Source organism: Corythoichthys intestinalis, chromosome 7, assembly GCF_030265065.1.
Source record: "Corythoichthys intestinalis isolate RoL2023-P3 chromosome 7, ASM3026506v1, whole genome shotgun sequence".
Lineage (NCBI taxonomy): Eukaryota > Metazoa > Chordata > Actinopteri > Syngnathiformes > Syngnathidae > Corythoichthys > Corythoichthys intestinalis.
Window position 1 is genome coordinate 15,868,696 of NC_080401.1, and position 24,486 is coordinate 15,893,181.

The 24,486-nt window shown below is 38.5% G+C and overlaps 2 protein-coding genes across 9 annotated transcripts in view; one reads left to right on the plus strand and one right to left on the minus strand.

Moving 5' to 3' along the window:
* The window catches only part of mfn1b (mitofusin 1b), a 29,426-nt gene extending 17,766 nt beyond the window's left edge, over window positions 1-11,660 (minus strand). Inside the window, exons 1-3 of the mRNA XM_057840518.1 lie at window positions 11,640-11,660; window positions 2,093-2,215; window positions 1,488-1,640 (exon numbers count right to left, since the gene is read on the minus strand). Coding sequence (XP_057696501.1) covers window positions 1,488-1,635 — 148 coding nt within the window. The 5' untranslated portion in view covers window positions 1,636-1,640; window positions 2,093-2,215; window positions 11,640-11,660. The remainder of the gene's footprint in view (window positions 1-1,487; window positions 1,641-2,092; window positions 2,216-11,639) is intronic.
* On the plus strand, window positions 1,518-23,885 carry plaat1 (phospholipase A and acyltransferase 1). Of its 8 annotated transcripts, none has more exons than XM_057840527.1 (5): window positions 1,518-1,738; window positions 18,214-18,263; window positions 19,071-19,203; window positions 22,312-22,580; window positions 23,656-23,885. In XM_057840527.1, exons 2-5 carry the CDS (start codon window positions 18,237-18,239, stop codon window positions 23,755-23,757), a joined length of 531 nt encoding a protein of 176 aa, XP_057696510.1. In that variant the 5' UTR covers window positions 1,518-1,738; window positions 18,214-18,236; the 3' UTR covers window positions 23,758-23,885. The 8 variants fall into 8 exon arrangements, with proteins under 8 accessions (XP_057696510.1, XP_057696513.1, XP_057696515.1 ...); XM_057840530.1 differs by having other exon boundaries at window positions 1,520-1,738; window positions 19,045-19,203; XM_057840533.1 differs by lacking the exon at window positions 1,518-1,738 and adding an exon at window positions 8,775-8,903 and having other exon boundaries at window positions 19,045-19,203.
* The last annotated feature ends 601 nt before the right edge of the window (window positions 23,886-24,486 follow it).

Sequence of the window (24,486 nt, forward strand, 5' to 3'; positions counted from 1 at the left end):
ATATGTGGACACAAGGTCTTTATGGGGTGACGTTTTTTTTTTTTTTTTTCTAAATGGCCAAAAATAGCTGCTTGATATATAAAGGGTGAAACATACCTCACCTGTTTTATCCAGGTTTTTAATCAATTGTACAGTAAAATTTTACAAAGCACGTCAATGTATTGCTCAGTCTACTCTGATTACATTTGATAACGTGTCACAAAAGGTTGTAGCCACACTGCTACAATCTCAAATAGAGGTCAACCGACATATTGGCCCGCTAATATATGAGGCTGATATATGGACTTCAAAAAAAAAAAAAATATGGAAAAAAGCAGATTAAAAAAAAAGGATTTTGATCAGGCATCTGTGTGGGCCACTGTGGCCGCCACTGACTGACGGTAGGACCACGGAAAGACCCTGCTACAGGAAGCTTCAGGCTTTCCTATTTTATAAATATTGTCAGTTTTTTTATTATCTTGCATGAGCAAATATGCAATGTTGCTTGAGCCTTTTAAGGTGTTTACTGAGTAATCCTTACACCAGGGGGGCCCAAGTGTAGTCCTTGAGAGCCCCTATCCAGCTTGTTTTCCATTTCTCCCTCCTCCAACACACCTGACTCAAATAATCAGGATCATTATCAGGCTCCTGCAGAGCTTGCTGATGAGCTGATCATTTGATTCGGGTATGTTCAAGGAGGGAGACATGGAAAACAAGCTGGATAGGGGTTCTCGAGGACCGGACTTGGGCACCCCTGCCTTACACTGTAAATTTAACTCCTAGCAGTAGCGTAGCATTCGCGTTAGCATTAGCATGGCGAGCATCCTCTTAAACTCTCACTTGTTCACATAGTGACGTCGTGGTGGGTTTAATTATTTTTTTTAAATAATGTACTTTTCTTGCTGAGTGTGTATAATCTTAAAAAGAAGCGCTGCGATCATTGGTTTGGTAGCACTAGACCAAATTAATCCTGAAGTCTAATGTCATCATTGTAAATTTGAAGCTGTTCGAGCATTTTTAAAAAAAAAAATATGCCTTTCATAATCTACATGCTTTAAAAATATATATATATATATCGGCATCAAATATCAGTTTAGAAATTGGCTTTGGATATCGGCAATTGGTTGTAAATTTTCTTAGATATCAGTATCAGCATCAGCATTTGAAAATCCCATGTCGGTCGACCTCTAATCTCAAATAGATCTAATCACAGGTTTAGACAGGAAGGTGCACAAAAACAAAATAAACAGTGATGAAAATGCAATTTCCTCATAAATGATAATGATCACTGGTATCACTAGATAGAACATGTTCAGGAATTTAGGGCTAGATAGAGGGATTTTTTTCTATGCTGAAATGTAATCATAGCCATAACGTTTGATTCATTGAACCATATAACTTTGGGTTGAAAGACGTCTTGTATATAATTTTTTTTCATTTGATCGCTTTATATTTGTAATTTACACACACACGATGATGTATAAGGATAGGTAAACAATCCATCATACCCTCCACAAACTCGCAGGTCTCTGTCACGTAATTGAGAAGCTGTTCAAACAGATCAGTTATGGTCTTCTTGGCCACCACAAAGTGTTTCAAGGGGGAAAAGTCCCCCCTGGCTGAGTCGGTGCGTCGAAGTAGGGGGGCCGCGGCCATGGCGACTGAAAATATACACAGTGGTCACAGAAGGTCAAAGTAACTACTGTACTGTCCACAACAACGGTGAAACTGGATTTCAACATGACAGCCATTGTGCCATGTGAGTACTCCAGTATTAACATTTGAAGCACATTTGAGTGCATGAATGAAGCTAACCCACATGTTGAGAAAGCGAACAAACTGTTACTTTATATTGCTCTCTTTCTGTAAATGGAGACCCGATGAATGTAAACAAGAGCAGCACGCGTAAACTCGATCATTCCACACCAAATAATCGAATGACAAAACTCCTACTGCGTGTAAATCAATGTTATAAACCAATAAAAAACGTGCTTCAGCTGTTGACACATTCGTACTTGGGTTAGCTAGCTAGATAACTATTAGCTAGCTGCAAAGAAGCAAGCATACAATCAAAACATTCAGCGTAGCAAACTTGAGTAAACTATTTCATTACCAAATTCTTAAAACAGCCAGTGTCCTCTTCTCATAACACAAACGCAGAAGTCGCTCCTCCAAAGCAATGCTGGTAATCCCTGCGTGCGGTGAACGATGATTCGCTGTCAGCCTGGTTAACCTTCTGGTGGCGTCATGTGTCATCAATGTATACGTTCACAGGAAACAAGGAACACAAATATTCACAATAAAACATGCTCACCTTGATACTCAAAAATACAAAATATATATCGATATATCTATTTAAATATAGATATTTATACAAATAATTTTAGAAACTTAAAAAAATAAGAAAAATAATTTATCAGTCTCATTTATCGTGCTTCATATACTGTATATAGATATAACTAGATGCAAAATGACAGACACGGCACTAGACGCGTTAGTAAACAGCCGCCATCTTAAAGCAGTAGACCTTTTATTACGGCTCTGTTGTAGAGAACCTTCCTAACGAACCTAAGTAACTTTTTATCTAAAGTACTTCTAAATCGGCAAAATCTTGACTTGAATCTATCTTTAAATGATGAAATAGTTTTAAAACTTTCATTTGTCGAAAGTAGAGAGAAGGGAACTAATGCAATAATGGGAGCAATTTTAACAACTTTTAACAGTTGATTCAGGGTGAAGGGTAAATTAGGGTAAAGAATTGGGCTCGGGCCAATTGCACCAAAAACCACAAAAAAACTTCACATAGTGTGGCCAATGTTTTTTTTTTTTTTTTTTTTTTTTTTTTTTTGAGGAAAAAAATAATTATTATCACCAATTACTTTGCCAAGTAACTAATTACTCTTACATTCAGGTAATTGAGTTACTAACGCAATTACTTTTTGGGAGAAGTAATTTGTAACTATAGTTAATTACTTTTTTTCAGTAAGATTAACAACACTGCGTGTTCTCACAACCACTTTATTAAATGCTTTTAGATGGCCCAAAATTCACGTGAAATTTCGAAAAATAATTTCCGGTTCTGGCCACGGTAATATAGCAAGCAATATAGCCAATCAGAGAGCAAAGATTTTATCCAACCATGGGCGTAGGTTTGCATAGCGACGGTAGGGACATAACACCACCAACTTTTAGGGATGCTGAAATGGTCCCAACCAACTTTTAAGCAACCTTATTTGCATTATATAATGAGTCCAGTTGTATAGGTAATTTAGATTGTCTTCCCATAAATTGTAAGGATAGAGTTGACCCTACATTATGTTCGGACGTACATTAGCCCCCTTTCACTTGCTGGATGTGCTGGTCCATTTTTTTCCACTTCAAAGGCACGTTTGATTGGCTGATGACTAGAACCCCCACATTCACACAATCAGAAATACATGTTGACATGCTGCCCCTTTGAAGAGGAGGGATATTAAAAGGTTTTTTGGCCAGCAGTAGCCACTTTAAGTAATGTAAAAAGATGTCAATGTTGTGAAAGTGGGGAACACACCACTAATTTTGCAACTGAAATTCTGGCCTGCATCAGCGTTTGCATAACATTAAACCATGTGAACTTGCTAACCTGTAAAACTCGAGTAGAAAGCTGCTTAGAGACGTGCCTTCCTGAACTTTTTCTACTTTTAACATTAATCCTTCTGTGCATTTATACTCTAATTAAAATGTATGTATTTTCTATCTCTTATCATTAAAAAAATATTTTTATTTGCAGCCGATGCACATTTTTTAAACCCCCCACCCCCCAAAAAAATCACAACCACTGTAAATTTCCTTTATATGAAGCAAGCATTTCGAAAAATGACTTTCTCCCATGAAAATAATTTTATTGTAACCTTTTTTCATTTTTACATAGGAACCAGCTACAGTTGTGGTCAAAAGTTTACATACATTTGTGAAGAACATGATGTCATGGCTCTCTTGAGTTTCCAGTTATTTCTACAACTCTGATTTTTCTCCGATAGAGTGATTGGAACAGATACTTCTTTGTCACAAAAAACATTCATGAAGTTTGGTTCTTTTATGACTTTATTGTGGGTTAACAGAAAAAGTGATCAATTGTGCTGGGTCAAAAATATACATACATGGATCTGAAAAAGCGAATCATTGACTTGAACAAGTCAGGAAAGTCACTTGGAGCCATTTCAAAGCAGCTGCAGGTCCCAAGAGCAACAGTGCAAACAATTGTTTGTAAGTATAAAGTGCATGGCACTGTTTTGTCACTGCCACGATCAGGAGGAAAACGCAAGTTATCACCTGCTGCTGAGAGAAAATTGGTCAGGAGGGTGAAGATTCAACCGAGAATCACCAAAAAGCATATCTGCCAAGAATTAGAAGCTGCTGGAACACAGGTGTCAGTGTCCACAGTCAAGCGTGTTTTGCATCTCCAGGGACTGAGAGGCTGCCGTGCAAGAAGGAAGCCCTTGCTCCAAAAGCGGCACCTTAAGGCTCAACTGAAGTTTGCTGCTGATCACATGGACAAAGATAAGACCTTCTGGAGGAAAGTTCTGTGGTCAGACGAAACAAAAATCGAGCTGTTTGGCCACAATGCCCAGCAATATGTTTGGAGGAGAAAAGGTGAGGCCTTTAACCCCAAGTACACCATACCTACCGTCAAGCACGGTGGTAGTATTATGCTGTGGGGCTGTTTTGCTGCCAATGGAACTGGTGCTTTACAGAGAGTAAATGGGATAATGAAGAAGGAGGATTACCTTCAAATTCTTCAAGATAACCTAACGTCATGCGGCGGCACGGTGGCTGAGTGGTTAGCACGTCTGCCTCACAGTTCTGAGATCAAGGGTTCAATCCCGGGCTTCGGCCTTCCTGTGTGGAGTTTGCATGTTCTCTCCGTGCCTGCGTGGGTTTCCTCCGGGAACTCCGGTTTCCTCCCACATCCCAAAAACATGCATGGTAGGCTGATTGAACACTCTAAATTGTCCGTAGGTATGAGTGTGTGCGTGAATGGTTGTGTGTCTCCATGTGCCCTGCGATTGGCTGGCAGCCAGTTCAGGGTGTCCCCTGCCTACTGCCCGTAGTTAGCTGGGATAGGCTCCAGCACCTCCGCGACCCTCGTGAGGAAAAGCGGCATGGAAAATGAATGAATGAATGAACCAAACGTCATCAGCCTGAAGATTGGGTCTTGGGGGCAGTTGGGTGTTCCAACAGGACAATGACCCCAAACACACATCAAAAGTGGTAATGGAGTGGCTAAATCAGGGTAGAATTAAGGTTTTCGAATGGCCTTCCCAAAGTCCCATTGAGAACTTGTGGACAATGCTGAAGAAACAAGTCCATGTCAGAAAGCCATCAAATTTGACTGCACTGCACCAATTCTGTCAAGAGGAGTGGTCAAAGATTCAACCAGAAGCTTGCCAGAAGCTTGTGGATGGCTACCAAAAAGCGCCTAATTGAAGTGAAAATGGCCAAGGTACATGTTACCAAATATTAGCGCTGCTGTATGTATATTTTTGACCCAGCAGATTTGATCACTTTTTTCTGTTCACCCATAATAAAGTCATAAAAGAACCAAACTTCATGAATGTTTTTTTGTGACAAAGAAGTATCTGTTCCAATCACTTTATCAGAGAAAAATCAGAGTTGTAGAAATAACTGGAAACTCAAGAGAGCCATGACATTATGTTCTTCACAAGTGTATGTAAACTTTTGACCACAACTGTAAGTAACATACATTCAGAAAAATAAGTACAAATTACTTATATTATGCGTGAAATGGAATATATTTTGAAGATTTCGCAAAGTGACTTTTTTAAATCATAAGGAAATGAATAAGTAGCCTAACATAAATGAACAAATATAAGTCCAAAGTGCACATTGACAGCTAAGATGTTCTGAACCTCCCCATCAGAGCAAATAAAGCTAAATATGATAAATAAGCCTCCTTAACTCTTGCCTTGCTCTTAAAAAAATGATCTATTTTCTGTTGCATTGCCCTTTTTTTGTTGCATCAATTCAACAAACTTTTTTTTGTTTTTGCTGTTTCAGAAAGCATTCACATTTGAACCAATCAGAGCTAACTATCTCTGGTGATCACATTTCAGTACGTCAGCCAATTAAACTGCAGCAGCTGGGGAAACCTCCATGCTGTCCGTGGAATAAAATAAGTAATAAACATCGGTGGAAACGGCTTACGCTACACAAGCCCTTTATTATGCTTGTTGTGAACACTTGTGTATGTAAATCGGATGTTGGTAGATTGTTTTCTTCTTGGAGATAAAATGCATATGTTTTTTACATAGCGTTAGATAGTTACATAGCGTTTTGACAGTTGCCGTCATATTTTCGGAATCAAAGGACCGTATAACGGCACAGCGTTCCGGCCCTGAATCTTATACCGGAACTACATTCCGGCCCTGAATCTTATACCGGAACTGCGTTCCTGACCGTTCCGGCCCACTTTCACCCCTGATCTTAATATCTGAACATTTAATATGTCAACTAAAGTGCAATCACATTCGTAAATGAATGGCTTCTGGTTTTTGAAATGTAAATAAAACAATCTATTGTGATAAAACCACAAAATTGCAATAACTGCATTAACCATCAAAGTGAAATCTAACTGTAACTGTACTCTTGAAACAAATCAGAATAAGGAAAAACATTGCAATAAAATAATGCAAACTAGCTAATAGCTGAGATCTGTCATGACAGAACATCGCTTCAATGATATCTGGCGTCATCTAGCGTCGTGAATGGGTATAACAGGGGTCCCCAAACTACGGCCTGCGGGCCGTGTTCGTGGTCCTGCCCCCTGAACAAAACAAAAAAAAAAATGCTAAAAATAGTGTTAGTTATTTCCTGGCTTTTTTCTGTGAAGAACCCAGAGAGGGTTATTTGGGTATTATCTATTTAATTAATAGTGTTATTATTATATTATATTATATTTAGGGCTGTCAAAGTTATCGCGTTAACGGGCGGTAATTAATTTTTTCATTAATCACGTTAAAATATTTGATGCAATTAACGCACATGCCCCGCTCAAACAGATTAAAATGACAGCAGAGTGTCATGTCCACTTGTTACTTGTGTTTTTTGTTTCTCTCTGCTGGCGCTTGGGTGCAACTGATTTTATGCACCATGAGCATTGTGTAATTATTGACATCAACAATGGCGAGCTACTAGTTTATATTTTGATTGAAAATTTTACAAATTTTATTAAAACGAAAACATTAAGAAGGGTTGTAATATAAAAATTCTATAACGTGTACTAAAATTTATCTTTTAAGAACTACAAGTCTTTCTATCCATGGATCGCTTTAACAGAATGTTAATGTTAATGCCATCTTGTTGATTTATTGTTATAATAAACAAATACAGTACTTATGTACAGTATGTTTAATGTATATATCCGTCTTGTGTCTTATCTTTCCATTCCAACAATAATTTACAGAAAAATAAGGCATATTTTAGAGATGGTTTGAATTGCGATTAATTACAATTAATTAATTTTTAAGCTGTGATTAACTCGATTAAAAATTTTAATCGTTTGACAGCCCTAATTCTATTATTTTTATCCTATTTACTTTTGTTCCGTGAAGAATCCAGAAAGGGTTATTTGATTGTGGCTTTCTGAAAAACAATACATTTTTACAATTAGGCACTCCTGCAATCGTCACACTTTTTCTGTTACAAACTGACCCCGGCCCCTCATCAGAGAAGGGAAGGGTTATGTGGCCCTCACAGGAAAAAGTTTGGGTGGTTGACCTCACCTGAGAGGTCAACCATCGCCGCCTGGGGAAGCAATACACCATTGGTGAGAAGGTAAACGGGCCCAGCGGATGGACGTCTAATCCATTTGGACTGGGATCTAACTGCTCATTTGTTTGTAGAACTCGATGAGAGCAGGATGCTAATTGCTAAACTGTCGAGCATTTATTAGCGAGGTGCTTTCTTTAAAGTTGAATTAACCCTTAGATGCATAAGTTGGTCAAAAATGAGCCAGTGAGGTTGTTTTCTTGAAATATCTTCAGAATGAAAAATTGTTATCGATTCATATTTCAGGTATTCCTCAAAAAACATGTTCTTGATATAATGCCATTCAAATTTTTGATGAACTTTTTATAAATTTGAAGGAATTGTCATTTTTGTATTAGTACCCTGGCCTAAGCTTCCACAAGTTGGTCAAAAATGACCCACATGCATTTTCTATGGAATCCAATGGGAATCTTTCATTCTTCTTTGACTCTCAGGAATAAATTTACCGTGGACCACACAGACTAGGTATGTAAAAGGTGACATCCCTTAAGAAGATTATTTTACACAGCAAGAGCTGATACGTGTACAGTGGTAGTCGTTTGGAGCCCAGTTTTCTCGTCGAACTGCAGCAGTCAATCTCGCTCTTCTCTCCGGGTCTCTCGGAATACAGTAAAACTTCAAGTCTTTCCGTCTATCTTCTCTGTTTTTGCAACCGACCGTCACACACGACTTCACCATTTTGATTATTAATGTTAGCGAGCAGAAAAACGCGCCATAATAGGAGGAATTTACGAAGCGCTAATGCATTAACATGACGAGTATACGGACAACATGGCGCGGGGGCGTGGCTGTGACGTCACGTGAGTATGGTCTATACTGCGAAGCGGTCTTTGGTGATTCGTTCGGCAACGTCACTTCCCGTTCACTAACTGAACGATTCATTTGGGCGGGGAGGGAGATAAGGGGGGTGAATGATTTGTTGAACGATATGTTTGAACGAGTCTTTTTACTGAACGAACTGAAATGGATTCGTTTCCTCAAGTGAACGACAGATCCCGTCACAAGTTTGTATGCGGGGAGGAAAAAAACCGCTTCAAAGATCGCTAATAGCGACAGATGATCTTGTCCTAAGCACAAATTCACGTTCGCTGGACAAGGTGAGGTCTCACTCCCAATTTTTTTTAGATGAATGCATATGCCAGCATATTGAATTTGGTGAGTAATGGATCGTTTTCATATTTTGCGGTATGACAAAGTTACTGCCGTTCGTTGCAGCTTGCGTTGAACACTGCCAGAGCGTCCAGTGAAAGAATAGCTCCCGTTAAGGTAGCGTCAAGCTAGTGTATTTAATGGTAATATAAATGCAGTGTTGTCAGTAAAGCGTTATGTGAGTAATGCGTAACTGTAATCTGATTACTGTCTTTCAGTAAAGAACAATCTAACGCGTTCATTTTTCTAAATAAGTAATCTGATTAAAATTACTTTCCTTGATGCCTGTGCGTTACTATTTTGTTATTGCCCCATAATGTATGTAGAATGGGAGTTATACTACAAATGGCTGCATTTGCACACTGGAAACACAGCCATTACTTCACATTTTTGTCCAATAAAGATGACCAAAATATCTCCGTGCGCTGTGAACTTTGCGCTGGCTCAAAAAGACTGTCGACCGCTATAAGCATCCTTTTCAAGCACCAATTGGAATTACAGCACAACAGGTAACACGACAGCCAGGACTTTTTGATACTGCTCGTGCTCAATCCTCGGTTCAAGCTCAGTTGTTGTTGAAGGTTTTGAAAGCTTAGGTTTAAAGAAATTCTAAATATCCATCTTGCCTCCTCAGCTGTAGTTTTGGCTAAGCAATGCAAATGGCTGTCTCTAAGGTGCTATAGTCACATGATCTGTTCGAAAAATAATTTGGACCTATTATGAAATACTTTGAAGGATTCTTGTTCATTTCATTCATTTTTGTTGTTTGTTTTATTGCTCTAAAACTTCTATAAACAACATTTTAATGGCCATATTCAGTGGTCTTTATTTTAAAGGGAAAGTTTAGAATTTTTTACATTAGGATTAATCTTTGAGTTGAGTTAATTAGTCGTTGGAGTTGATTTGAACAAATTCTGTGCAGTTTGGCAGTTATTTGTTAGTTTCAGGGCTCCGGAGATGCTAAGCTAGCGCGAGTCAATGGTGGTTGAAATCAACTCCTTCAACTAATTAAACCCCCGCTACCTCGAATATTAAGTCTTATGTGAAAAATTAAAATTGTCAAATTCGCCACATGTAGGACGTTTAGCCGACGGAGGACATTTTGGCAGAACGCCGGAACATATTTCCTCCACACCTTTCTCACCTTTTTAACCCCTGACCCATTTTCATGCCTGCAGCCTGGTTAACCTTCTGGTGGCATCATGTGTCATCAATGTATACGTTCACAGGAAACAAGGAACACAAATATTCACAATAAAACATGCTCACCTGGATACTCAAAAATACAAAATATATATCGATATATCTAAGTATAGATATTTATATAAATAAATTTAGAAACTTAAAAAAATAAGAAAAATAATTTATCATTCTCATTTATCGTGTTTTGTTATGACACGTGTTCTCACAACTACTTTATTAAATGCATTTAGTTGGACCAGAATTCTCTCTCTAAACATGGCGAGTTTTCATAAATCTGGTGCGCAGATAAGAAAAAAAAAGAGATGAAGATCATACAGGTTTACGACAAAAAATGCTGGTTTTTAAAAGGGGGACAAGAAGCCAGATAATTGGGCCTAGAGGTGGCTGTGGACGGTGATGTCGGTAAGTGAACAAGAACTGCGAACACTGAGCGTTTAGATTCGCGATCACCGAGACCAAAGCCCGATTTGACTTGTAACCTATTTAGCTGCGGTATGACAAGACATGCTGCTCGCGTTGAGCCCAGGAGAGAGAAGGTGATGGGAGATCAGGGATATATGTCAGTCTGTGGGGAGCAGGTGCGCGAGGCTGAACAGACTCTGGTCCGGCTACATATATTCTTGTCTTTGCCAGTGACTCTAGCTGGAGGAGAGCGAGATTCAGTAAAATGAAAATAAAAAACTACCTATGCTCCACCATATCAAAGGGCCGGCTTAACTACCTAGCCATGCTCTCCATTGAGCGTGACCTTGCTCAAAAACTGGATTTCACTGATGTTATAAATGACTTTGCTGTAAAAAAAAATCTAGGCGTATCACTGTTTGAGGGCTTGATAACTTCAGGGATGTGGAGAGGGCAGGCTCACGATGTTTAGTTATACTGTTTTGTTGCTTAGCAGGCAGGCATAGCACTCTCAGTTTTATTGTAATGTAGCCTACATGGGAGGGAGAATGGATGGAAATTGTTTGTTTATATTGTGTCACATCACATTATGGTCAATTAAATTTAATTGTCCATCTCAAATGAAATACGGTAATTTGAAAATTTACACTGTCGTTGCTTGCAAAGCGTTATAAGTAGGGGTGGGGTGGGGGGACCCTACAATGGTCTTTTGTCCCCGGGCCCCTGCAAGTCTGTTGACAGCCCTGCATGCAAGCACAATTTATTCACTGTTTTTATTGAGAAGCACATTGTTCTTTCAAAATACAATACGAAAAGATTTGACAGTTTTCTGTTGTTTTTCCTTTTTTGAAAACAAAATGAAATTTTTTAACAACAAAAAAATAAAAACAAAACCGAGGAGCAGGGAACCTATTACATCGCCATACTATTTACATGAAAGAAATCATTATGTATGAGCATATTTTAATCAAAATCATTTCTTACAGGCTTAACATATTCTGTCCATTTGGTCACATCAAGTAAAACATTTCCAGTTGTAGCACAATTTAATTGACTCATGCCCTGTCCGTACTACTCACATTGGATGCGACAGCGACACTCTCACAGAGATCCATTAGACGATTTCACTTCCGGGTACTTCTGGGTAAGGAGTGTTGAATAGTTCCAAATATCGCTGAGGTTGGACCCCATTCATTTGAATGGCTGATTGTCAAGTATATTCGGAGGTAAATTGATAAAAAAAAACTACCTCTTTTGAATTTTCATCTGTATTTTATCAGAGGCACTTTAAAATGTATATGTGGAGCCTTATATGTATGTTCATAGCGTAATTATATATTTTATCTTAGTTGACAAGCAATTTACTTTTTAAGCTGACTCCGCTTGCTGGGAAGGAATCGCCAGGGATAATTTGATGAAGTCACTACCTCTTTTAAAATTGTCAACTCTTTCAAAGGCCCTTTGTGACGCATACACTTATCTGTATTTGTGAGTATTGGTAGACGACCAGCTTTCATGTGCTTATTAGCTCAATTTTGTCAGCTTTGAGGGTATCACCCTCATCAAAGAGTCCCACATTAATGAATGACAACCTGTATTCTTTAAAATGTTTGACATTATTCATTCATTCATTCATTCATTTTCCATGCCGCTTATTCCTCACGAGGGTCGCGGAGGTGCTATTTTAGCAAAATATAGCAAAACGCAAAAAAAAGCCTTTCAAATTTATGTTTTAACGGCTGATCATTGCCATCCATTTTTTCTGCTGCTCTTGGTCCTTGGGGAAATAGCCCTTTTCGGACCGATTCGTGCAACCATCACAGCCTACTGATCTACTGGTATAAAATGTTAGGTGTATACATTGAACCATGACACCAATCTCACCAATTGTTCAATAAAAATATGGTTTTCTTCATCAAAGGGTAATGAGTTGTTATTGTTATACATTATCTTTAATATTTGGACTGTAATTTCACTGTTACGCAGACGACATCCAAATTTACATTTCCACAAAAAAACATCTCGCACAGCACTGGATCTACACTTCACAATTGTGTCAGTGAAATTAAATCTTGGATGCAAGCAAACTATTTTCAACTTAACAGTAACAAATCGGACATAATCATCATAGGCCCTGCAGCCCACATCAAACACAAATATTTTCCCCTCACCTTCAACAACTGCACCCTGTCTCTTTCAACACACTCCCACAAACTAGGAATAATTTTAGACAATAAACTAAGTTTCGACCAGCACATCAACCATATCACCAGAACTGCCTTCTTTCACCTCAAGAACATAGCCCGTCTTTGCCATTCCCTCATCTCTGCTGTAGAAACCCTTATCTATGCGGTCATCACCTCCAGACATTAATACTGTAACAGCATTCTTTCCGGTTCTACATCCAAACTCCTCAATAAACTACAATATATCCAACTCCGCTGCACACCTTTTTACCCGTAGCTCCTATAGGAATCACTTAACCCCCGTCCTCCACAAACTGCACTGGCTTCCCATTACACACAGGATAGTTTAATCATCCTTCTCACATACAAACCACTAAATAACTTGGCTCCTCCTTACCTCACAGACCTTCTCTGTCCCCACACGCCCTTCCATCACCTCCGCTAGTCTAATGGAAACACAGTCATACTGCCCCCACAATTAAAACACCGAACTTGGGGGACAGAGCCTTCCCTGTTGCTGCCCCCTCCCTTTGGAACTCACTCCCTAAATCCATCCGCAACTGTTCAGACCTTTCTCCTTTCAAAACATTGCTAAAAACTCACCTTTTCAAACTGGCTTTTAATTTATAATTCTTTTTCTCTATTGTTCTGCTCAAGTTGTTTGCTGCTTTTGTTTTAACTGTAAAACGTCTTTGAGCATCTGTAAAAGCGCTCCATAAATGTATATCTAATATAAATAAATCTAATATATTACCACGGGTAAGTGAATCAAGGTGACAAACATGGACTAAGGACCCAAATGCACAACTGGTCCATTGAAACAAAAAGATTTATTTTTCTGTCCGTCCGTAAGGTTTTAAAAATGAGACAACAAAAAAATCACAGCACTTGTCTGACACCAAAAAACTGAGCAAAGTCAACAAAGTAACGAAAAGGCAATTAATCCAAAAATAAATCTTGGTCAAAAAAGGCTTGCAGGAGGTGGTGACATAGAACGTGGCAGGATACCAGACGAAGTGACAAAGGACAAGCGGACACGCAGACTATTTATACACAGGGTCACAGGTGGGAATGATCAGCCTGACTGGGAAGGGCAGGAAGTAACGGTGAAGCAAGGAGGAACGCCACTACCAAAATAAAAGCAGTAAATCCAACATGAACAAACACAAAACAAATATTAACATGAATTACGAGACATGACACAAGGAAATCTAAACATTCTCTGGAAAAGTAGTTGTGAAAGAAAAACCTAAATCATCTTGCATTTCAATGGAAAAGTCGATTTTCTGTGCTAATGCTAACACAAACGTGAAAGCTTTCCTCCACAACATTGGAAAGTTCCCTTCTGCGTAACAGTTTACATAGTTTTCAGTTGTCCGATTGGTCTGAACAGTTTAAATGTATCACATGGGAGTATGACATACTCCCATTATGATTATTCAACGTGCCTTGTTTATTAGTAGAAAGCAGCGAACAGGAAGGGGTTATGGGCGGACCGAAAAAAAGAGAATAGGACAGAGAGACAGAAGAAGCACAAACAACAACAAGAAATACACTGAACGCCTATACTAACTATGAATTTGTATGTGCTGTCATTAGCTAATTGTATTTCCGGTTGACACCATATGGGGGGGCTGATGACCAAGGAGAAAGGGGGGGGGGGTCTGAAAGATAAGTGATGGGGGGGGGGGGGGAGTGTACGCAAATCAGCCATGTGAGGTGTAGAACCCAGTATTTGTGTGAAGCCTTTGTGAGTGTGGATATGTTGGCATCCTGTTCTATGCTGCTTGATCGCTAATCATAATCTCTACTTGAGTGTGTCTAATTGCACCTAGTAATGCGTGAATCCCATCAGACAGAAAGACCCAATTAAATGCCCCTGAAATATCAAAACAATTTAGGTGGAATTGATTCCAGCAATGGTATAGCAAAATTTTTATCATTTTTATTACTATTATTATAAATGAATGAAGAAAATTAAAGGCTACAACAACAAAAAAGTTTGATACACTGCCGATTTTGCTGGTTTTCCCACTTGCAAAGCATGTAGAGGTCTGTAATTTGTATCATAAGTTCTCTTCTACTGTGAGGGACGGAATCTAATACAAAAAAACAGAAAATCACGTTTTATGATTTTTTAAATAATAAATTTGCATTTAATTGCATGACATAAGTATTTGATACATCACGAAAATCGAACTTAATATTTAGTACAGAAAGCTTTGTTTGCTTTTACAGATACCAAACGTTTCCTGTAGTCCTTGACTAGATTTGCACACACTGCAGCAGGGATTTTGGCCCACTCCTCCATGCAGATCTTCTCCAGAGCCTTTAGGTTTCGGGGCTGCTGCCGGGCAACACGGACTTTCAGCTCCCTCCGTAGATTTTCTATCGGGTTCAGATTTGGTGACTGGCTAGGCAACTCCAGGACCTTAAGATGCTTCTTACGTAGCCACTCTTTAGTTGCCTTGGCTGTGTGCTTTGGGTCGTTGTCATGCTGGAAGGCCCAGCCACGACCCATCTTCAGGGCTCTCACTGAAGGAAGGAGGTTTTCAGCCAAGCTCTGGCGATACATAGCCCCATCCATCCTCCCCTCAATACGGTGCAGTCGTCCTATACCCTTGGCAGAGAAGCAGCCCCAAAAAATGATGTTTCCTCCTCCATGTTTCACGGTTGGGATGGTGTTCTTGGGGTTGTACTCATCCTTCTTTTTCCTCCAAACACGATGTTCCGAGTTTAGACCAAAAAGTTAAATTTTGGTCTCATCCGACCACATGACCTTCTCCCATTGCTCCTCTGAAACATCCAGATGGTCAGTGGCAAACTTCAGACGTGTCTGGACATGCACTGGCTTCAGCAGCCGGACCTTGCGTGCGCTGTAGGATTTTAATCCATGACGGCGTAATGTGTTTCCGATGTTTTCTTCGAGACTGTGGTTCCAGCTCTCTTCAGGTCATTGACCAGGTCCTGCCGTGTAGTTCTGGGCTGATCCCTCACCTTCCTCATGATCAGTGATGCCCCACGAGGTGAGATCTTGCATGGAGCCCCAGAATGAGGCAGCTTGACCGTCAACTTGTACTTCTTCCATTTTCTAATAATTGCTCCAACAGTTGTTACCTTCTCACCAAGCTGCTTGCTTATTTTCCTGTAGCCCATCCCAGCCTTGTGCAGGTCTATTATTTTATCCCTGATGTCCTTACACAGCTCTTTGGTCTTGGCCATTATGGAGAGGTTGGAGTTTGTTTGTATGAGCATGTGAACAGGTGTCTTTTATACAGGTAACAAGTTCAAACAGGTGCAGTTACTTCCGGTAATGAGTGGAGAACAGGAGGGGTTCTTAAAAAAGAACTAAGAGCCGAAATATTTACTAGTTGGTAATGTATCAAATACTTATTTCATGCAGTTAAATACAAATTTATTATTTAAAAATTATACAATGTGATTTTCTGGATTTTTGTATTAGATTCTGTCCCTCACAGTTGAAGAGAACTTATCATACAAATGACAGACCTCTACATGGCTTGCAAGTGGGAAAACCAGCAAAATCGGCAGTGTATCAAATACTTGTTCTCCCCACTGTATATATATATATAAATATAAATATATATATTTTTAAATTTATTTATTTATTATTTTTATTTTTTATAAAATAATAAATAATTATATATATATATATATATATATATATATATATATATATATATATATATATATATATATATATATATATGTATACTTGAATTACAATTGAAGACATCAGAAAATTACCGAGCCCATTTTCTTTTAATGTTAGGGCTAATGCAGCAGCAAGTGGACAGGACAATGCAGGACAGGAAACGCCTCTTTTTGCCCGTGTGTATGTGTTTTGTTTGCGTGTGTGTTTGTGAGTGTGTAGATCCTTAGCTCACAACTATCACCAGCCAGAGACATTGAACGCATGCACAGCGACCTCCAGCTTCTGGTTTGGCTTTGGAACTTTGCGTAAACCTCAAATTTGTCATCACAGAAACAAGGAATTAATCTCTCTTAGTTTTCTCTGACTGCTTGATTTTATTTTATGATAATCCGTGGACGTATTATGGAGAATTAAAATGGTGAGAAAGAAAAAACTGCTTGTGTTTGAGTAAGTATTGCTCCTTTTGTTTTCTTCTATGTCTCTGTGTTCTACTTTTAAGGGCAGGATTTCCCAAATGTATACAGGTCAATGGACTTAAATTATTTGAATCAATTGTATAGAAAACCACATACATTAACTTGTTTGATAACAATAATAATGATAATATTAATAATCTAAATTTATTTTGCAAGATAAAATGTGCCCAATAGGCGACCCAACAAGGACTGGCACAATTTGAGCCCACATTTGGGAAACTCCAGCATTGAGAGTTGGAATTTATATTTAAATGTTTTCCTTTTATTTACCTGTTGTGATAGGAATTATAATTTACAAATTACACTATTATGCACTGACATCAGTGTTATTTAAAATAACAAGCCTTTCTCCTTTCATCATGTCCTCATCGTATCATATTTATTATTATTGTCTCCATTTCCCTAAAAAGGTGTCAGTAAGATGAAGTTCACTGTTTTTTTTTCAAGTGCAAGTGTTTTTCACGTAACATAAAATGGGCTCAAAGTATTTTTCTGTCGACTTCCCCATTGTGTCAGTGCTTTTGTGGCAGCAAAAGGTGTGCGTATTGTGTCTGTCTGTTTGTGTGCGTGAGAGCAGTGTGGTATTGTGCAGTGAGTATGTACGAATGACCTTTACATGGCGTGCAGCCAATCTAGCATTCTCTATCCACTATTTCTTAAAGGTCAACAGTCTTGGGTCAACTGAAGAAATAGTAGTGTATTTGTTTTTAGTATTTGAGTCATCATAGTATCAATACATACCCTCCACCCCCAATAATCATAATGGTACCTCCTGTCTTAGCATAAGCTTTTTAAGCATAAGCTTTTTAACCAGAAAACAGATCTTTCACTTAAGGATTCAGGCTTGATAGACACCTGTGTTGAAGTATTGTGGTAATTAAAGGTATTGCGAGTTTCCGTTAAATACTGCATTTTTATGGGGAAAAGAAATTTTGCAGATTTTTTTTTTTTTAAATTAAAAAAAAATTAAATAAAAAAACAGAAAGGACTGAGTATGCTGTCTTGCAAATGCAACATTGCTCATCACCAATGTGTGCCTACTTGTGGAACAAGAATTTCATTTCTAGTTCCCCCTTAAAAAGCATCTGTATCAAAATAATTGATCATTGTCTCATTTGATGCATTTGAACAGGGAGGGTTGTGTTGAATTTTTATATCCGGTCTATATAGCGTTGCTAAAACTACACATTTGATAGTGGACTTTATCACAGTACTTTTTGAAATAATATGATAAACTTGTAAGATTAAAAAATATTTTTATGAGGTGTATCTGTAGCAATCAATTCACCATCTGTCTGTTCTTTTTCTTCATTAGAACTTGTGGAAGCATGTTATGGGATGGATAAACAACAACAAAGCTCTAGTGTAAGTTGAAATTGGTGTGAAATATTAAGGCCCTTAGACACAATGTAAAAATACAATTCATTCAACATAGGAATACTTTTCAGAAGTGTTTCAATTCCTTTTAATTCTCCAATTTGTAGTGCAATTTCAAATGTTCCCTTTATCAAAAATGTAAACAGAAAAAAAAACAGTGCAGTATTCTTTTTTTCTTGTAATCGTGAATGTGATGCTATTATCTTTAATGATCAAACTTAGAAATAGAACTTTGTCTGTTTGTGTATGTATGTGTTTGTTCCCTCTGGACTCAGAAACAGCTGGACGGATTTTGTCAAAATTTTACATAGTTGTACTTTATGTGTCTGGGAGTATTTTTAGATGGGTTTGAGCTCTGTAGGCCTCAATGTAGTGCGGAATATTAATTCGAAACACCAAAAAATAGCATAGAAATGCAAATTTTCACTATTTCACCACAGAAAGGCAATCTTGCATACATAAATTAAAAAAGAAAAATCATGGGGAAGCCCACATTTCCAGTTTTTTTTTTTTTTTTTTTGGTATGGATTTAACAAATGCTGGTCCCAAAAACCCAGCACAAGTAGTATGGCAGGCATCCCTGGGCCATACTGCCAGTAGACTACATAACTAAAGTCATGAAACTACTCGTGAATCTGCATAACACACAAGTTTTGTCCTTTTTATCAAACTATAGAAATACATTTTACACAGTATTAGAATTTACTAAGATTCACCTGTATTTGAAAAGATATTAATAACATCAAATGATTGGATATTGCTCTTTCAGGTCAACTGTCTTAATTGTGTGTGTAGATGGCCTCTAATGACCCTGCTGACCCCTCTGGCGACCCCCAGCCTGGGGACCTCATTGAGATCTTCAGGCCAGCCTATCAGCATTGGGCGCTCTACCTGGGAGATGGTTATATCATCAACTTGACGCCTGTTGGTCAGTGCCAGTATTAAACCACATACACTGAACAAGCACAAAATTATTAACAGTTTAATTCAATTTAGAATAAGAATCTAGCCTTTACAAAGTACAGGATGTTTTCACAATTGTGCGCATTGTGTTAGTGTACAGCATTTTGTACTCAAACAAAAGTAAAAAAGTAAATGTATTTGTGTCGCAAAGTACAAAAGTAAAAAAAAATAAAATGAAACAATACTATTGGAATTTCACATTTTAAACTTGCACAATGTTTACTTTACACAAGAATTTACTGTATTTTTTTGCTGTACTTTTTTTCCACTGAACAGGATTTTTACTTTTCAAAACATATAATTAGAAGAACATAAGTATAATGTTAAGTTAAAATTATATATATATATACTGTATATACAGTGCCTTGCAAAAGTATTCGGCCCCCTTGAATCTTGTAACCTTTCGCCGCATTTCAGGCTTCAAACATAAAGATATGAAATTTAATTTATTTGTCAAGAATCAACAACAAGTGGGACACAATCGTGAAGTGGAACAACATTTATTGGATAATTTAAACTTTTTTAACAAATGAAACACTGAAAAGAGGGGCGTGCAATATTATTCGGCCCCTTTACCTTTAGTGCAGCAAACTCACTCCAGAAGTTCAGTGAGGATCTCTGAATGATCCAATGTTGTCCTAAATGACCGATGATGATAAATAGAATCCACCTGTGTGTAATCAAGTCTCCGTATAAATGCACCTGCTCTGTGATAGTCTCAGGGTTCTGTTTAAAGTGCAGAGAGCATTATGAAAACCAAGGAACACACCAGGCAGGTCCGAGATACTGTTGTGGAGAAGTTTAAAGCCGGATTTGGATACAAAAAGATTTCCCAAGCTTTAAACATCTCAAGGAGCACTGTGCAAGCCATCATATTGAAATGGAAGGAGCATCAGACCACTGCAAATCTACCAAGACCCGGCCGTCCTTCCAAACTTTCTTCTCAAACAAGGAGAAAACTGATCAGAGATGCAGCCAAGAGGCCCATGATCACTCTGGATGAACTGCAGAGATCTACAGCTGAGGTGGGAGAGTCTGTCCATAGGACAACAATCTGTCGTACACTGCACAAATCTGGCCTTTATGGAAGAGTGGCAAGAAGAAAGCCATTTCTCAAAGATATCCATAAAAGTCTCGTTTAAAGTTTGCCACAAGCCACCTGGGAGACACACCAAACATGTGGAAGAAGGTGCTCTGGTCAGATGAAACCAAAATTGAACTTTTTGGCCACAATGCAAAACGATATGTTTGGCGTAAAAGCAACACAGCTCATAACCCTGAACACACCATCCCCACTGTCAAACATGGTGGTGGCAGCATCATGGTTTGGGCCTGCTTTTCTTCAGCAGGGACAGGGAAGATGGTTCAAATTGACGGGAAGATGGATGCAGACAAATACAGGAACATTCTGGAAGAAAACCTGTTGGTATCTGCACAAGATCTGAGACTGGGACGGAGATTTATCTTCCAACAGGACAATGATCCAAAACATAAAGCCAAATCTACAATGGAATGGTTCAAAAATAAACGTATCCAGGTGTTAGAATGGCCAAGTCAAAGTCCAGACCTGAATCCAATCGAGAATCTGTGGAAAGAGCTGAAGACTGCTGTTCACAAACACTCTCCATCCAACCTCACTGAGCTCGAGCTGTTTTGCAAGGAAGAATGGGCAAGAATGTCAGTCTCTCGATGTGCAAAACTGATAGAAACATACCCCAAGCGACTTGCAGCTGTAATTGGAGCAAAAGGTGGCGCTACAAAGTATTAACGCAAGGGGGCCGAATAATATTGCACGCCCCACTTTTCAGTTTTTTATTTGTTAAAAAAGTTTAAATTATCCAATAAATTTTGTTCCACTTCACGATTGTGTCCCACTTGTTGTTGATTCTTGACAAAAAATTTATATTTTATATCTTTATGTTTGAAGCCTGAAATGTGGCGAAAGGTTGCAAGGTTCAAGGGGGCCGAATACTTTTGCAAGGCACTGTATATATATAAAAGCACATATATATAAAAAGCACATTTGTAAGACTCGTATCATGTTTACATTATACACACACTCTCTTTCTCAACACAGACAGTTGCCAGAGAGAGAAAAAAAACATGTTTTACCACCATTATAAACACGCTGGGGTTAACTATCGTAGCTGGTGGGAAATGTTCATGACAGTGTTTACTAACCTTTAATTTTGTATAAATGCGAAATCATAATGGAGGTATTGCCTCCTCGGCAGCCGCCCTCTGCAAACATGGTTTACATGTCAGTTGGCCCGCTTCCTCTAAGTCTCAGCCGTCCGTAACTTTTCTGTAAACAAAATATTCCCATACCAGTGGTTTCGTTTTCTTTGATGGGGGAAAATAATTCAGGATTTTCACCTCCTCCAGCCATTGTGTATCACAGCTGACTCACTGACACTGAGCAACAACCAAGCGAGGGATTTCTCCCTGCATTTTTGGGGCATAAAAAATAGCTAATACCTAAAGGACGGTATGACAGAAAATTTTTGCGGTTTTGAAACCGTGACGTTTTCATACCATGGTATATCTTGAAACATGTAATCAGCACATGCCTATAGGCATGTGCTGATTACATGTACATGTAAGCACGTACATGCATACTATAGTATGCATGTACGTGCTTGTGTGTAAAACAGTAAAACTGCAAAGAAAACAGTATTTGTACATTTTGTACGTTAGTTTTGTGCTAGGTCTTTTCTACTGTGACTGTTCTATAATTGTGACAGGATACTAGTTACATTAAGAGGTCAATTACTTGCTGAAGGAAGGTTGAGTGCCAGAAACATGGCCCACCACTGATTGTCATGTACTGTACATACTGTCATGTACGTTATGATATTGGTAACAACAAAAACTCACAAAGCTCAATGTTTTTTAGAGCAATGACAATCCGAAATGTTAGTATTTTAGCAAGAGCGTGAAATTAATGCACATGATTTGGTTTTGTAGACCATACACAATAATGTCGCGGGTCAGATCTGGACCCTGGACCTTTAGTCTGTGCTCCAAACTGAACAATGCCCTAATCTCATCGTTCCTTAATGCTTGTCTCCAGATGAGAGCCAGGCTGCCGCCATGTCCAGTGTAAAGTCTGTCTTCAGCCGGAAGGCAGTGGTGCGCATGCAACTTCTGAAGGAGGTGGTGGGAAGTGATTCGTACCGTGTCAACAATAAGTACGACCACAACCACACGCCCCTGCCTGTCTATGAGATCATCCAGCGAGCGCAAATCCTGATTGGCCAGGAGGTGTGCTATGACCTACTGGGGAGTAACTGCGAGCACTTTGTCACCTTGCTGCGCTACGGAGAAGGGGTGTCTGAGCAGGTGGTTTTATACTCTAACTTATTATTACTGTTACTAAACTAGGTTCATCCCTCTAAAGGCAAATACATAGAATTGCTGGGTTTCTCTTTGTTTGTGTCAGTAATGATTTTACACAGAAGAGAAACCCACAAAAATTTGTCAATGAAGCTATTATTATTATTATTTACCATTATCATAATTTTTACCGTAATTTTCGGACTATAAGCCGCTACTTTTTTCCCGCATTTTGAATCCGGCGGCTTATAATCTAGTGCATTTTATTTGTTTATTTATTTGGGTTAATAGGTAACACTTTATTCGACAGTGGCGTCATAAGACTGCCATAAGACTGTCATAATAATGCTATGACACTATCATGGGCATTAATGAATGCTTACGACAGAAGCCATTAAGTGTCATCCGGTAAATTATGTCACTAACTCCATTTAGGTCCAGCTCAGATCTTTTACAGTACATCCATTCAAAATGACATCTGTCATAAGCATTCATTAATGCTCATGGCAGTGTCATGTCATAATTATGATGGCCTTATGACAGTCTTATGGCACCACTGTCAAATAAAGTGTTGGATACCATAACTAGCAATTAATTAAACAATTGGAACAGTAATTGAAGAAATAATTAGCACAGAACATGAACTTTGATTGTTATTTACAGCTCTAGTGCTGCAATGCATGCTAGGAGGCAGGTTGGACAACAATAGTGTTGACAGCAGGTGGCATCAGTGGTTGACTGTCTACCCCAACGGAACAGTGATGGTCAAATGAAGCTTCTTGAAGAAATGAAGCTTTGCGGCCAATTGGATCCAAGCTTCATGGTGGTTCATTTGGTCTCATGACAATTTTATGATGCCGCTGTCAAAAAAGTGTTATCGCTTAATATCTTATGGTGTAAGTATCCCATTATACAATGAGAACAGCTGTGACTTATAGTCAAGTGCAGCTTATCTATGAACAAATGCTGTTTTTGTGTCAAATTTGGTGGGTGGCGGCTTATAGTCAGGTGTGCCTAATAGTATGAAAATTACAGTACTTATATTTTTAAACTCCTTTTGCTTTCCTTCTTGTGTTGACAGGCGACAAGGGCCATCGGGGCCATCAGTTTGGTCACAGCAGCAGCAAGCGCCTTCTCTGTCCTGGGACTGATTAACACTCGATCCAGAAACAGGCCCTTCTGACAGCTTTTGTGCAGCTTCTGCATCAAGATATTTTCTATGAAAAGTCAGCAGCCTCACCATGGGTTGTGGTTGAAGGGAATCATGAATAAAATGAAATGTATAATATCACAACACTTTTTTGGACATCTTTTAAACCAAGGGCTACTACGTTGGCTGAATGACGAGAGAAAAGTCAAAGACACTGAGAGAGAAGAGTGTTGTGATGCTGTCGCAAATGCGATGCTAGGCTAGGTGGCTCCAATATTTCCTGACTATAGCCAACAGCTTACAATCAACGCCTAGATATCAAATGCTTATAGAACTACATGCGAAATGACAGACGGCGGCGTTAATAAATAGCCGCCATTTTAAAGCAGTAGACTTCTAAGAAAGGCTCTGTTGTAGTGAACCTTCCTAGCGAACTTAAGTAACTTTCAATCTAAAATACTCCTATATCGGCAAAATCTTGACTTGAATCTATCTTTAAATGATGAAACAGTTTTAAAACTTTAACATGTCGAAAGTAGACAGAAAGGAACTAATGCAAAAACGGTAGCAATTTTAACAACTTTAACAGGTGATTCACAACATTAAACGATTTCCAAAAATATCAAAGGTTATTATGTTTTATTTATTTATTTATTCAAATGGGGGGAAAAAACATGAATGGTAACACCAGTTAGTTTGCCAAGTAACTAATTACTCTTACTTTTAGGTAACTGAGTTACTAACTCAATTACTTTATGGTAG

Bases quoted from the DNA above. Each gene is read 5' to 3' on its own strand.
- plaat1 (XM_057840527.1), top strand. From the start codon at position 18,237: ATGGATAAACAACAACAAAGCTCTAGT. The intron at 18,264-19,070 runs GTAAGTTGAAAT...TTGTGTGTGTAG, and splicing joins AACAACAACAAAGCTCTAGT to ATGGCCTCTAATGACCCTGC. The intron at 19,204-22,311 runs GTCAGTGCCAGT...GCTTGTCTCCAG, and splicing joins CATCAACTTGACGCCTGTTG to ATGAGAGCCAGGCTGCCGCC.